General features: G+C 34.1%; 1 protein-coding gene across 12 annotated transcripts in view; it reads right to left on the bottom strand.

Moving 5' to 3' along the window:
- The window catches only part of Snup (snurportin-1), a 78,371-nt gene that overhangs the window by 45,856 nt on the left and 19,195 nt on the right, over positions 1-13,320 (bottom strand). For 9 of the 12 annotated variants that reach the window (XR_013027540.1, XR_013027541.1, XR_013027544.1 and 6 more), the window contains exons 3-5: positions 10,246-10,431; positions 7,989-8,130; positions 7,089-7,193 (exon numbers count right to left, since the gene is read on the bottom strand). Coding sequence is in view for 4 of the 12 variants with exons in the window: in XM_076498425.1 (XP_076354540.1) it covers positions 7,089-7,193; positions 7,989-8,130; positions 10,246-10,431 (433 nt within the window). In the remaining 8 variants the exon portion in view is untranslated. Of the gene's footprint in view, positions 1-7,088; positions 7,194-7,988; positions 8,131-10,245; positions 10,432-10,888; positions 11,027-13,320 lie in introns of all 12 variants that reach the window. The other 3 variants (XR_013027548.1, XM_076498427.1, XR_013027547.1) reach the window with 2 other exon arrangements.

Genomic DNA, 13,320 nt, shown 5'->3' with positions numbered 1-13,320 from the left:
GACAAGTGCATCAATGTTGAATACATAATGGAGTGAATATCCTCTGAAAACCGTTTTTGGTAGATGTGAAGAGCCTTATACAGGAGATGGGTGGAAGAGAAGTAATGCAAGAGAATGAAGAGGGATAACAGGAGGCAGGAAAATCTGACAAAGGTATCAGAGTCAGAACCCCACACCTGTTTCAGACTCTATTGTTTAAAAATCAAAAAACGGAAATTCTGATAGATGGTACACCTAAGCATAATTATCCAAGGTATGCAGAGGACAAGACATGCTGACCCCAGAACATAACTGTACTATAAATTGGTCAGCATAAATCCTGATATCTGGAGAGGAAGGGAAAACCAGGTAATCAGAGGAAGAAGTGGAATGCAAAAGGAAAGGAGAGATATCATAAGACACTGGAGATACAGAAAAAAAAAAAAAAGGTAACATACACCCTTGTGCAAATTAATTGAAACAAGATGGAAAATTACGATTTTTTCAATTTTTTGCATTTTATTTCTGAGAATTCAAAAATTACTCACAAATTAATACATGATATGACCTCCTTTATTTTTCAGAACATCGTTAATCCGCTTTGGCATCGAGTCCAAGAGCTGACTGCAATCTTTACCAATTTTTGGAGCACGGTACCACACCTCAATTATGGCCTCAATTAGTTTATCTTTCATAGTACAGTCTTTTCCCCAAAATCTTTCTTTACAAATCGCCCAAAGATTTTCAATAGGATTTAAGTCCAGAGAGTTTCCAGGCCAGTCCAGCACCTTTATTCGCACTGTAGTCATAAAATTCTTCACAAGTTTCGATGTGTGGCACAGAGCCAGATCTTGCTGAAAAATGCCAGATCCATCTGGAAATCTCTTTTTCAATTCTGGAATAACTCTTCTCTGCAAAACTTCGATGTACTGTGGTCCTCGCATCATACCTTCTACGATATGTAAGCCTCCGATGCCATAATAGCTGAAAAAGCCCCAAAACATCTTCTTCAAGGGATGTTTTACAAACTGATTGATGCGAGATTTTCAAAGTTTCTCACCTGGAGATCTGCAAACATGCAGACGTTTTTGACCCTGTACGAAGAAAGAGTCTTGTCACTGAATAACAGCTTCTTCCATTGTTCTTGCATCAAGTTCTTGTATTTCAAACCCCATTGATACTGTTTTTTCTTCATTGAATTGGTAAGTTGTTCTTTGACTGGTCTCCTTGCCCTTCTAATGCAATTTCAAATGACGTAATATTCCTCAAAATTTCGTCATATATATCCCATTAATAGATCGACCATACTGCAAAACACAGCTAATGATGCCGTCTGTGTGAAAAAATGACTATTAGAGGAAATCAGCGGTTCCAGTGAGCCAACACCAGCCGCCATGCTGAAAATATTGTAAAATGACCATTTGTTTCAATTAATTTGCACAAGGGTGTACCAGTGGTACCATATTCATAAAGGCTGAAGATTGTCTTGGGGTGTCTACAGATGAACACTGGGATTGCATGGCAAAGGATTGGCTTGGTTTCATTGTAATTTCATGCACAACTACATGAAGGTTATTGAAGCTAGCCATCCCTAATTTAGCAGTGAAAGAAAACAGGGAAAGTAGCTAATCATTCTCAACCACTAAAAACTCTTGGGCTACTCTTATCCGAACAAATAGTAGAATTAACCATGACATTATAAAGCCCCCAAGATGAAAGGACAAGCATGTTTGATGGAATGGAGATTCAAATTCATGACCCTCAGATTGTGAATCAATCACCCTAACCTCATGACAATGTCAGATTTATGAAAAGGGGCAGCAGTAGAAAGAAGCTATCTAAATTATCAACATCTGGCCTGGAAACAGAAGACACCACACCCTGCAAAATGGAATCCTGTATTTTATTTTAATTACAGTTTTAATACCCACATCAGTTGTCTTGAGAATACAAAATGGACTCCAATTTACAATGTACTAAAATTGAGAGCTCCTAAACTGAAAGTGTGTGAACCTGAAGCCAAAGAAACTGCTGGTTGAGGAGCATTTGTAGTGTTAAATATTATGGTAGTAGTGGTGATTGGAAATTCACAAATCAACTGAAAGTGGACACAAAATTAACAACCTACAATAACTTGAGTTTAACTATAGAAAAATAAAATAAAAACAACTACATTGTTGAATAACTTGAAAATAAAAAAATCTGAGTTAAACACAAGTGAAATTTGACACATCTTCAATGCTATAGTGCCAATGGAGAAGTGAATATTGGGTTCTACAGTGTCAAAAAAGTCAGCTATGCCAGCAGAATGTGTCACACACTTATTGGTGGAGGGTTGTGGAAAATTTATTTGCATGCTACAACACAACTGTACCATGTTAAACATGCGAGGTAGATGCAAGTATCAAGATTAGTTGCAACCAAAAACTTTATGATGCAAATGCCAGAACAGATGAAAAAAGCTAGTGTATTAGAATTTACAGACTTAGAATGCTAGCATCTGTGGTTTTATTTCCTGCAGTGGACATAGTGGATAGACCACTATGGTTTGCTCTAAAACAGTTTAAAAAATCAAACAGTATTATCAACCAAATAGAAAATTATTACACACACATGGTAAGACCTCCATGTATGGTAATAATCCTAATTAAAATACTGAAGAGACAGGTTACTAGTGGATTATCTAATTTTATGATCATTCAGATGTCACAACATATAATTAGCATTGACTTTCTCCCCAGTTACACATCACTGGTGAATATTTTTGGCATAGAGTAAAAAATTAATTTTGACAACTTTAAGATTCACATTATAATAGTTTGGCTATATTAAACATTCAAAGTCAACACTTACGTTATCTCTCTGTGTCATAGAGCTATTATCTTGAATTCACTGCTATGTGAATTCCTGAGCATGCTGCAAGTCTTGAACAAAAGCTCCTACACATGTAAACATGTATAAAACTATGATATAATCATCATTAGGTTATAGTCCTTCACCAACAGAGAAGGGTGACACATCCTCTGCTCAGTAATCCCCCCAAGCAACAGAATTTCAACATAGACTCATTCTTGACAAAGTAAATTAAATGTACTGGAAGTACATACAAAGGGTAGGAAGGTTGTGCAGAGAGGTGAATAATTATCCAAAGTACATTTTCAGGTAAGGAAAATGTTAATTTCAGAATTGCTACTCACCCCTCTGTACAACAAAGAGCAAGAATCCTATAGTGGATATGGTGGGGTAGTAAGTGCAAAAAAAAAGAAGAAGTAACATGAATGAAACTGAGAGATAAGTATCACTATAATAAAATAAATCTGATGGCAAGAAGATAAATTGGGGAACAAATTAAAAAGGGCAGTTTGAGTGAGATAATAATGAGCGTATCATGCAGAACAAAGGGGACGAGCTGTCCCAAGTTCACTGTTAAAAGACAAATGGGGAGGGAAGATGAATGTAGCAAACACCTAATCATCCTCCTAAGCTATCCAAATATGGGACAGCCAGGAAAAAAAATGAACATGTCCCTATGATTAATGGTGTGAAAAGAGGTCAAATTAAGAGTGACAGCTTTCACAAGAGAGAAGAAGTACGATCAAATCATGTAGAGGAGTTTAAAACACACTGTGCACAAAGATTCTCAACCATAGCTGTAGAGTCTGGGATTGGATACCAAATGAGTAAAAGCAAGAAGTGAATGGGAGGTGGAAAAGCCATGATGAAAGAAAGCCAATAGTAGAAGCAAATCAAATGAAAACAACAGAGAATGGGGAAACTACTTTGTAGGAAAGGCCTAGGCAAAATATTTGATTTTCCACCAAAAACACATAATAGATCAATAACTGAACTTTTGGATCCAAATAAGATAGTCCAGAATTAGGAAAACAGACATCTCCAGGAGCAGCACCTTCCCTGTTGGTCACAGAATTGGTTGATATCAGGCACAAAACCATAGATATAGATATCCACATATATAACCATAGGAAGTCCACATACTGACTTATAAAAATTAGAAGGCTTCAAATAGATGCAAGTCTGTGTAAGGTAGGGGAAGAAATATGTTCAGGGTTGTGCAGAGTCAAGTTACACAAGTTACTGTTATCACAAGAGGGGAAGATATAGTGTATCTCTAGAGATTACTGTATTGACAAGTCAAAAACCACTAAAGGGGACATATATATGAGTATATTAAAAAAGAATGCAAAACTCAAGGAAAGAGAGCCTTCAAAAAAAGACTCATTCATGAACTGAAGAAGACAGAGACTGCAAAATGCATAAAGTGAGAGAGACTATCAAATAAGTAAATAAATTATGTGGATTTTGATTTAAATGGAGAGCTGAAGCTGCCACCCCAAACAGGAAAACTTCCAAAGGAGAAGGAAGATCACAACAGAGTAAGCTACTTTGGAAGAAGCAAGTTGATGCCAAACATCCATATAGTAGTGGAACAATAGGCCTCAATTATGTAATTTCCAAGTAAAATATCCTACCAGACTCAATGACAAAAGATGTAACCATAGCCAACTCAGAAGGAAGGACTGACAACCAAATGTTCAACCACTGCAGACAAACAGATAGAAATTAAAGGAAGACAGATAAATCAGGATGTAAAAAAGCATCTGAGACCTCAAACTTGATCATCTATCACAAGGGAAAGTATATCCACCAGAAAGTGAGAAAACTGTCCATCAGAAACCAAATAAAGACCAACACTGGGTGAAGTGGGAAAGGTTGATATCTGGTCAACAACCCTCTATATTTGTGGGAACAAAAGAAAAAGAGAAAGAGAGATTAAAACCCTAGGACTGGAATGGGTAATTATTCTATGGCATTTGGAGCAGTAGTGGTGGAGAGTATAAGCATTATAAAAACAATTCTGAATAATTCGATAGTCTATAACAAAGGGAGTTGACCAGTAGAGAAAGAAAGAAAGCAAAGCCCCCAGAGTATGGAAAGGTGGCTCAAGAAATAAGGTGTCCAAGAACCATGACAGCTAGACCTTGTAGGAAAAGGGACAAGGAACAAAAAAGAGGTAATTCCACAAGGCCAAATTTGGTGAAAAGATGGTGGGTTCCTCTGGTCCCAAGGGTAAAAAAATAAAGTGAGCACAGACTATTGGAAAGTTGCATCAACTCCCAAAAATATAGATCACAAAGGAAAGGTATAAGCTAATGGTCCTGGAGAAAAAACTGAGAGAGCAACCTGACAAAATACACCCCAAAAACAAAGAAACTAAGGTAGCTGGAACAAAGTGGAAGAAAAGTAAAGATAAATTGAAAAACAGGTATGAGCAAGTTGCCTTTGTAAATCTGATAGGGTAACGATGGAATGATTCCAAATGAAAGTAAAGCATGAGAATGAATGTAGAAGAACAGTAAGAGATGAAGTAGATAGAATGAAAAGAAAAAAAAGGAAAAAGAGGAGTTCCATAAAGTGAAAAAAAGATTTTAATGAAGATGGCTCAAGTACCAAATATCTCAAAATTATGAAAAAGATTACCAGAGAAAGAGAAGCCACAACACACAGATGTAGATTCCAAGCAGTGAAAGAAGAAAGTGGGACTACTAATCTATATTAAGAAGAAACAAGGAGCAAGATCAGGCATGGAAACAACAGTGGTGAAAAGCAAGATGGAGTAGGCTCAGCTGAAGTGGGAGAAACAGGAGGTTGAGAATCCTAGATTTGAGAAAAGAAAGAAAGAAACCACATGTACACAAAGACAGTAATATCACCAGCTGCCATTACAGAACTGGTTTATTCCTGTGAAGGAAGGAATATTAGAAACTCTGGGATATGTTACCCATATGGGTCTAACCTGTATGCAGAATGATACAATACATACAGTAACTCTGAAAATTGTAACATATCTTCATTAAGACTGACAAGATTTTGTTAAAGATTACAAATATTATCTATACAAAGAATGAGACTATTTTAATTAAATATTTTAACTGAAGATTTGTTATTTGCATTCAGATGCTCTTGAGAAACTGATGTTGTGATTGTCCATTATTATAAAATATGCAGAAGATTGATTTCGTTTTGTTGTTGTTTTTTTTGGAATTAATTAGACAGAAAATAAGCGAGGTGTATAAATTGTGCATAGGCTCAATGACAATGAAGAAAAGTACTGGAATAAATCCACATGCTGAATTAAACAACGGGACTTGTGTCCTACATGTACAAAGTCAATTTAAAAAAAAATCAAGCTGAAGACAACTTGAATAAAAGTTCTGACTGATAAATTTTAAACTTATTATTGATTATTCATATAATCAAAAACAATAAATAAAGAACGACTACAAAATTAACAGTAACAGTAAGTTTAAACAATAAGAGCAGACTTTTATTTCCCATTTGAATAGAACACTAACAATCAGTCTTCAGACAAGTTTCAAGGAACTTCAGAAAACATCAACTGCATAAAGATATGTGCATTAACTCATATAAAATAGAAGAGTATAATATATCTTACAGATGAAATATATTTCACAAAACAAATAGTTGCCAAGGAAAGAATTAGCCTGTGCTAAATGCAAAGATGTGTTGTCCTTCTGTGAATATATACTTCAGGTAGTTTCTCACCTCTCTGCAAAATCTTCCATGTTCCTTACCACATTCGGTGCATTCCATTTGTCTTATCAAGTATAAGACATGTTTAAATCATGAGGATTACTGAGCATGGAAGATAGATCACCTTTGGATTAGAGAAGGGCTATTATCTAATGATGATTACTTCATAAGCTGGTAGAATACAGGTTGACATGTTCAAAGTATATGGCATGTCCGAGACTTAATACAGAAGCATACACAAAGTAATAGCTCTTTGTGATGCAGAGAAATAAGTAGCAATCCTGAAGTTATTGTTGATACATTAGTTAACAGAAAAACATTTTACAAAATACTTTAACAAGGTATTCATTCAGAAGTTGAAAAATCGCAGCTATTCAAAAGAAATCACTTACATAACAGAATTCATGTTTTTTTTTGTGACACAAAGAGATGCAAGCTTATCTAAAAACTTTATAAATCCTGAGATAAGCTGAAAAACAGATTACCCAGTTATTTTAAGCAACACACAGTAATACCCTACAGTCCAAAACCCTTACCCTTGAAGCTATCACAAGGTTTCGTTTCCCTTCTGGACACAACACTAACAACCACTCTTCAGAAAGGTCCGAGGGAACTTCAACAAGCCATTCAGATAACATCAGCTGTATAAAGATTTGTACATTAGCTCCTACTACAATTAGAAGTGTTATGGAAATTCATATAGAAGTACACTTATTTATTCAAACCTATTAAAGCTCCAGACTGGCTATACTAAATAAAGTATAATGGTAGTCAGCTTTACACAAACATTTACATTAAAAAAGATAATGTGACATTTTTTGTTGAATGAGATTTCTTAAACCCATACTGAGACAAGAAATAAAACTTTAGCTTTCACTATCAATAACACTATGTTAAAAAATTTTTACTTTTTGTTGTTCCTGAATAGAAAATGTTATTTCCCAATTGCTTATGCCTAAAGTAAATGGAAAAGATCTATTTTTTCTCTTCAAACTTTGCTTTTGTGACCTGGGAGTGTATAACAAAAACATGATGGGAGACTATATTTGGGGGCTGAGACATGAAAGTGATTTACATTACAGTCACAAATCTCAAAAAACTACTCACTTCTAAACATTTTCGTTCATTCTTGTATAACTTTAGTATAAATGCATGCAAATCTTGATTCATATGATGTTTCATTCAGACCTTATGTAAATGAAAATGTGCACATTTGCCCATTTTTACAAAGAAAATAGGTTAATTTCTAAATTTCATTATCCAGGTCACAAAAGCAAAGTTTGAAGGGAATAATAGCAGTTTTCTGTACTTGTACAACATAAGCGATTAAAAATAAGACATACTATTCAGGAACAAAATTTGTGCTACATTTAAAATACACGCCTCATACACTAACTTTCTTGTTTAAGAAAAAACAATGGTGAATGTTTACAAACCTGATTTCTGTATGATCGAGAAAACTTCCTGGGTTCTCCTACCCATTCCATTTCCTCTTCTGTTTTTTCTTCTTCTTCACTATGTACTGACCAACTTCCCTCTGCCAATTTTCGAGCATGAAGAACATAGTCATAGCGTTTTCTATGAATAACAGAGTAATATAAGTCATAAAGCAATTAATAAACTTTCATAACCCCAAAAATAGTTCTATAAATTGTCATTAAACATTTACCTTTTATCTCATATCTTCATAAACAATGGAGCACAGTTTCAAAGTATTACCTTTACTCAAAATATAAATTTACATACTGTATGCTTACAATGAATGTGTTAATTTCAAGCCTTGTATTTTTATGAACTTCAGTCATTCTAAATTATATGTGGTTATTTTTAACTATGTGGTGATATTTAACTAACAGAACATACAATAAGAACAAAACAATAAGAACAAAAGTAATGAATTTTGGTATTTTTATTTATGCAATTATAAACTGGATAAGCAAACTTAACTAACTGACAAGTAGATACTTTGCTGATGATGACAGAATTTAATGAAAAAAAAGCAAGATGTAATATTTTCTGACCATTTTTTTAATTATTCTCAAGCATGTTTTTATATACTTCAACTTTCCTGTCTCTTCTGAAATACACAACAATCATTACTTTCAACATGAATTTAAATATCAAATTGCTAATGTTTTGCAGAGATTAGTAAAAATAAGAAAGAGAGATGGGAAAGGAGAAGGGCCAGATAACAGACAGAGGGAAAATTTGGATAAAGATGTCCTATAGCCAATAACTATGGAGAATAACAAACTTCTATTGAAAAACCAGGTAAAGAAGTAAGTTAGATGAGGAAGAACAGGACATTCCAAAGAAAGGGACTGGTGAATGAACCAACAGAATCACCCATTTCTGTTTATAAACTAAGAGAGGAAAGTGAGCAGGAATGAGACAGAAAAGATACTACTCTGCAAAAAAATAAAAGCTTGACTGTCACACAAGATATTGCAGAAATCCCACACATAAAGATAAAACACCTTGTTATGAAAGATGAAGCTCTAGTGTAAGATTACATGGTTCCAATATCAAGTGCCACCCTACTGGTTGAGGTAAGATATGACTGAAATTATTCAGATGAGTAAATGGATCATCTCAAGAAAGAAAATGCTGACAAGCATAAGGAGAACTCAACAACTCTAAGATACCAATATACATATAAAGCCCACTCCTCTGAAGACTGAACCCCCAAAAGGATGTAGGCATCTAGAACCATTTCATACAGTAAATGAGGAATCAGTTAAGACATTGATATCTGGGGTAAAGGGGGAGCCTAGTGTTGATGAGTGATCAAATCACCACAATAATAAGTGAGGAAGAGATGGAAGGAGAGTCACAAAAAATGAAAAGGAATCCCTGAACATATTCCACTGATCAGCCAGGGTTCACTGAAATGAATATGAATGTGGGCACCCATGGAGGACAAGGGACTCAAGTGAAACCAGGGTCCTCAAAAGCAAGAAAGCCTCTTACACAGGAAAAATAATCTACATGAGAGACTTAGAAATAAACAGTTACATAGAACAAAAATATAAAGGAGAAAAGTAAGCCTAACCTGACCTTTGTTCATTCACTGTGAATAAAAGTTTGACTGCCACTCTCACAGTCTTTGGTGTTAATTATAAAGGATTGAAGGATGTGTCACATTCCTACTAGCATAGGACTACAGTCCAGTGATGATTTTATCATAGTCTGGCAAAGTTTCTGAATATGGTTGGAGAATGTGTTATTCTATTTCATTACAAAATTGTATGATGACTTTTTTCAAGTAGACAAGTAGAAAGTACTGAAATAAATACTTGATAGAAGTAGACAAGTTTGAGTCATTTTGAAGAATTTATATGTTTCCTTTTTTTACACTAACTTTCCCTTTGCCATGATAAAATTGTACCAGTAACAATTTCTTTTCAAGACGCATTTTGCTACCATATTAAAAGAATAAAACAAAAAATACACTTTTGGCAAAATGAAAGGTAAAATTTTTATTATTAGTTATGGTTACACAGTTACTACTATTAGCTCCAATGACAATAACTGTGTTACTGAAACAAGTTGGCTCTAACTAATAATAAAAATTATTACCTTTTACTGTACCAAAAAAATTTAGTTTTTGTGTTGTTTCACTCTTAATATTAAAACAGTAGCTTTCTTAGAAAGAAATGATTGTAAAAATTTAGTATAAAACTCATGTCTTACTTCTTTTGAGCTTCGAGGAAACGGTTTCGTCTCTCTTCTTGTGGTGGTACAGCATATTTAGGTTTGTACAGAGCAAATCTCGGATGAGGGGCAGCTGTATCATTTGGAGTTGAGGAAACAGTCACACTTGTTGCTAGGCAACTGATGAGATCATCCATAGTTATGTTTAATTTTATGAATGTCTTTCTAAGAAAAGAGAGTATAACTTATTCTTTTTTGTTATGACTTAATGCTGTTTATATTCAACTAATAAAAAACATCCATGACTCAAACATTTACCTACTCCTATCTCTTGAAAAGAATTTGACATTATTCTCTGAATCTTGACATCCCTTTAACAAATACATTTTTGATGCAAATATGTTTAAACATAAATGCAATTCAAACATGCTTCAATGAAAATCAGTTTGCAAATCTAACATTCATAACCAAATATATTTATATATTCAATACACAACATACTAAACTTTACTAAGATTTATGGCTCTCATCTTAAACAACTTATACTAAAACTGACTATGCTCTATGCTACATATGTAAGCATTATGAAAGCTTTACTGACTTCAACCTTAATTAAAAATTATTGGATTTTTAAAATGTTCATAACTACATACAAGAACAAAAAGTAATTATGTTTCATTACCATCTATACTTCAACCTCCAACATCCAATCTGGAACTTTCTGCTGGTTTGCAAAAATTTTAATATCAAGTTTTGTGGGTTGTTTCTTTTAGTTTGTAATGCTCATTGGATCTTAATGTTAAAGAAGTCCTCTATCATACTGGTATATAAAAAATAATTTTAAGAAATTTGTTTGTATCTACATATAGACTTACAAAGCTTAAACTCGTTACACTTAACATTCATAGTCATTTTATTCTAACACTAAAACAAATAAAACTGTGAAATGATAGATCCTTCAACATCTGTCTATAATGCATCTCTCGTATACAGGGATGCATGAAATACTCATTTTACTGATGAAGTGATTTCATGATCCTCTGCTGCATTTCATTTTCCTTAACACTAATGATAATAAAATAACTAATAAGTTAATTTAGTTTGTAGAAGATATTAAATTGATGGATATTTCAAAGTTTCAAACTGTACTTGAGATGATACAGTTTTTGCAGAGAGATCTGGATTATTTGGTAGATTGATCTACCTTATTGCAAAAGCCTTATATTTTTATTAAAAGTTATGCATACTGGACACCACAACATTAATTGTTATTACATCCTTGATGAGGCTCCAAATTAAGTTGATGAGAAGATCTGATTACAGCTAGTGCAAAGTCTCTAAAGCCTTCTAGACAATGTAAGTTAGTCTGTGAAGATAAGAAAAAAAAACCCACTTACAGAGAAAAATATATATGTAAAAACAGCTGGTATGTGTAGAGAAAGCACTATGTAAAAGAGCAAACCTTCTTTGGTCGTCGCCAGGCTCACAAAGAAAGTAAGAGGAAACTGACCGATAGCTAACCACGTTTGAAGGCGGTTGTGTAATTGAGTGTAAGAATGTAAAAGGCATACTTAGATGTTGGATATATTTATTAATACAGGAATAAAGATGTTCCTTTGAATTGGTTTATTTTGGGCTTAAGTTGTTGTATAAGTAAGGCTTCTTTAATTTTGCATCTGTTTATGTTTCTTTATTTAGTATTTGGGTGTTTTTTTATGGTTATGTTGTGTTTATTTGATTTGCAGTATTCAAAAACATTTGGAGGAGACTTTATGAGTTCTTTGAATCTGGTTTCCATTTTTCTACTTATTTCTTCAATATAGAGGTCGTGGCACACATTGTATTTTATAAATAATGTTGGTATGGTGTTTGTCAGTGTAGTTTTTACATTGTAGAGACGTCAATTTTGTGCCTGGTTTTTGAATACATTTGGTGTTAACTGGAATGTCATATTTTGTTACTAGTTTTTGCCAAATGTTATTTTTCTGCTGATGTCGGGAATATATGGTTTCGTGAGATGTATTTACATTTGTTGGTTGATTTTGCTTTCTAAGTGTGTGCGTATAATGTTTTCTATGGTTTGTGGAGGAAACTTATTGATGTTGATGAAGTATTGTTTAATTTTGTCTAATTCATTGTTAATTTTATCTGGTGAGCATAGTTTTATGGCTGTGTTTATTTGGTTTTGTAGTATGTTGAGTTTTTGTTTAGTTTCAAAGAGAGGAAGCCACATGACAAAAAACAGTGGATTGATCAGTGGATAACCCTGGACTCAGAAGCCAATGATGGAAAAATTCTATTTATGTTAAAAATCTTCCATGGAGGTAGGGTGAAAGAAACAAGCCATAAAAAAGGCTAACCACTGGAAAAAGTCAGATGACCTACCTAATGAACAAAGGAAAACCAGATAGAGGATAGGAAGGTCTGGATGAAACACCAGTGATTGAGGGTGGTGAAGAAGGGATGGAGACAGATGAAAAGGTAATAGAGGAGGAAGTTATAGAAGCTGAGTAAACCACAGCTGAGACAACTATGAAAGAGCTATCAGAAGGACGGAACACAAGAGTATCAAGGATGAACAAATTCATCTGGAGAAGAAGAAGAACAGGAGGATAAACAAATGTGTAGGTCCAATCCTGACTGGAAATATCAACAGTCATAGCAAGACAAGAAACCAGAGACCAAAACCATGTCAATTTGCAATCAGGGGACACGAAGAAGTCTCAATATGAGGAGTACCCCACCGAAGACAAAGCCACTGGAAAATAAAAGGATCAAGAAACCATTGTTGTATGGACAGGAATCCAATCCATGACAAGAGCAAAGCACCTAGAACATGACATGCAATTATACAAATTTTGAATATGTGGGCCAAAAAAGAAGATCCAAGAAATGAATACAGAGGGATGAAGAGGTGAAATAAAGTTGAAATGGACCATTACCAGGCAACTGCTAGCTAAATGAAGAAAACCAACCACAATATGAACCACAGCAAGAAGATCGAGGATACTGCAAAGATTTCTCAGCAGAAGGTAAAAAAAAAAAAAAAAATTCCAGTTAATCAACCCACACACCCCATTTCCAAAGGGATGCATCCATGAAATCTAGAAAACC

Source organism: Tachypleus tridentatus, chromosome 4 (genome assembly GCF_004210375.1).
Source record: "Tachypleus tridentatus isolate NWPU-2018 chromosome 4, ASM421037v1, whole genome shotgun sequence".
NCBI lineage: Eukaryota > Metazoa > Arthropoda > Merostomata > Xiphosura > Limulidae > Tachypleus > Tachypleus tridentatus.
The sequence above is the reverse complement of the archived record's forward strand: the minus strand, read 5'-3'. Positions and strand labels throughout refer to the sequence as shown.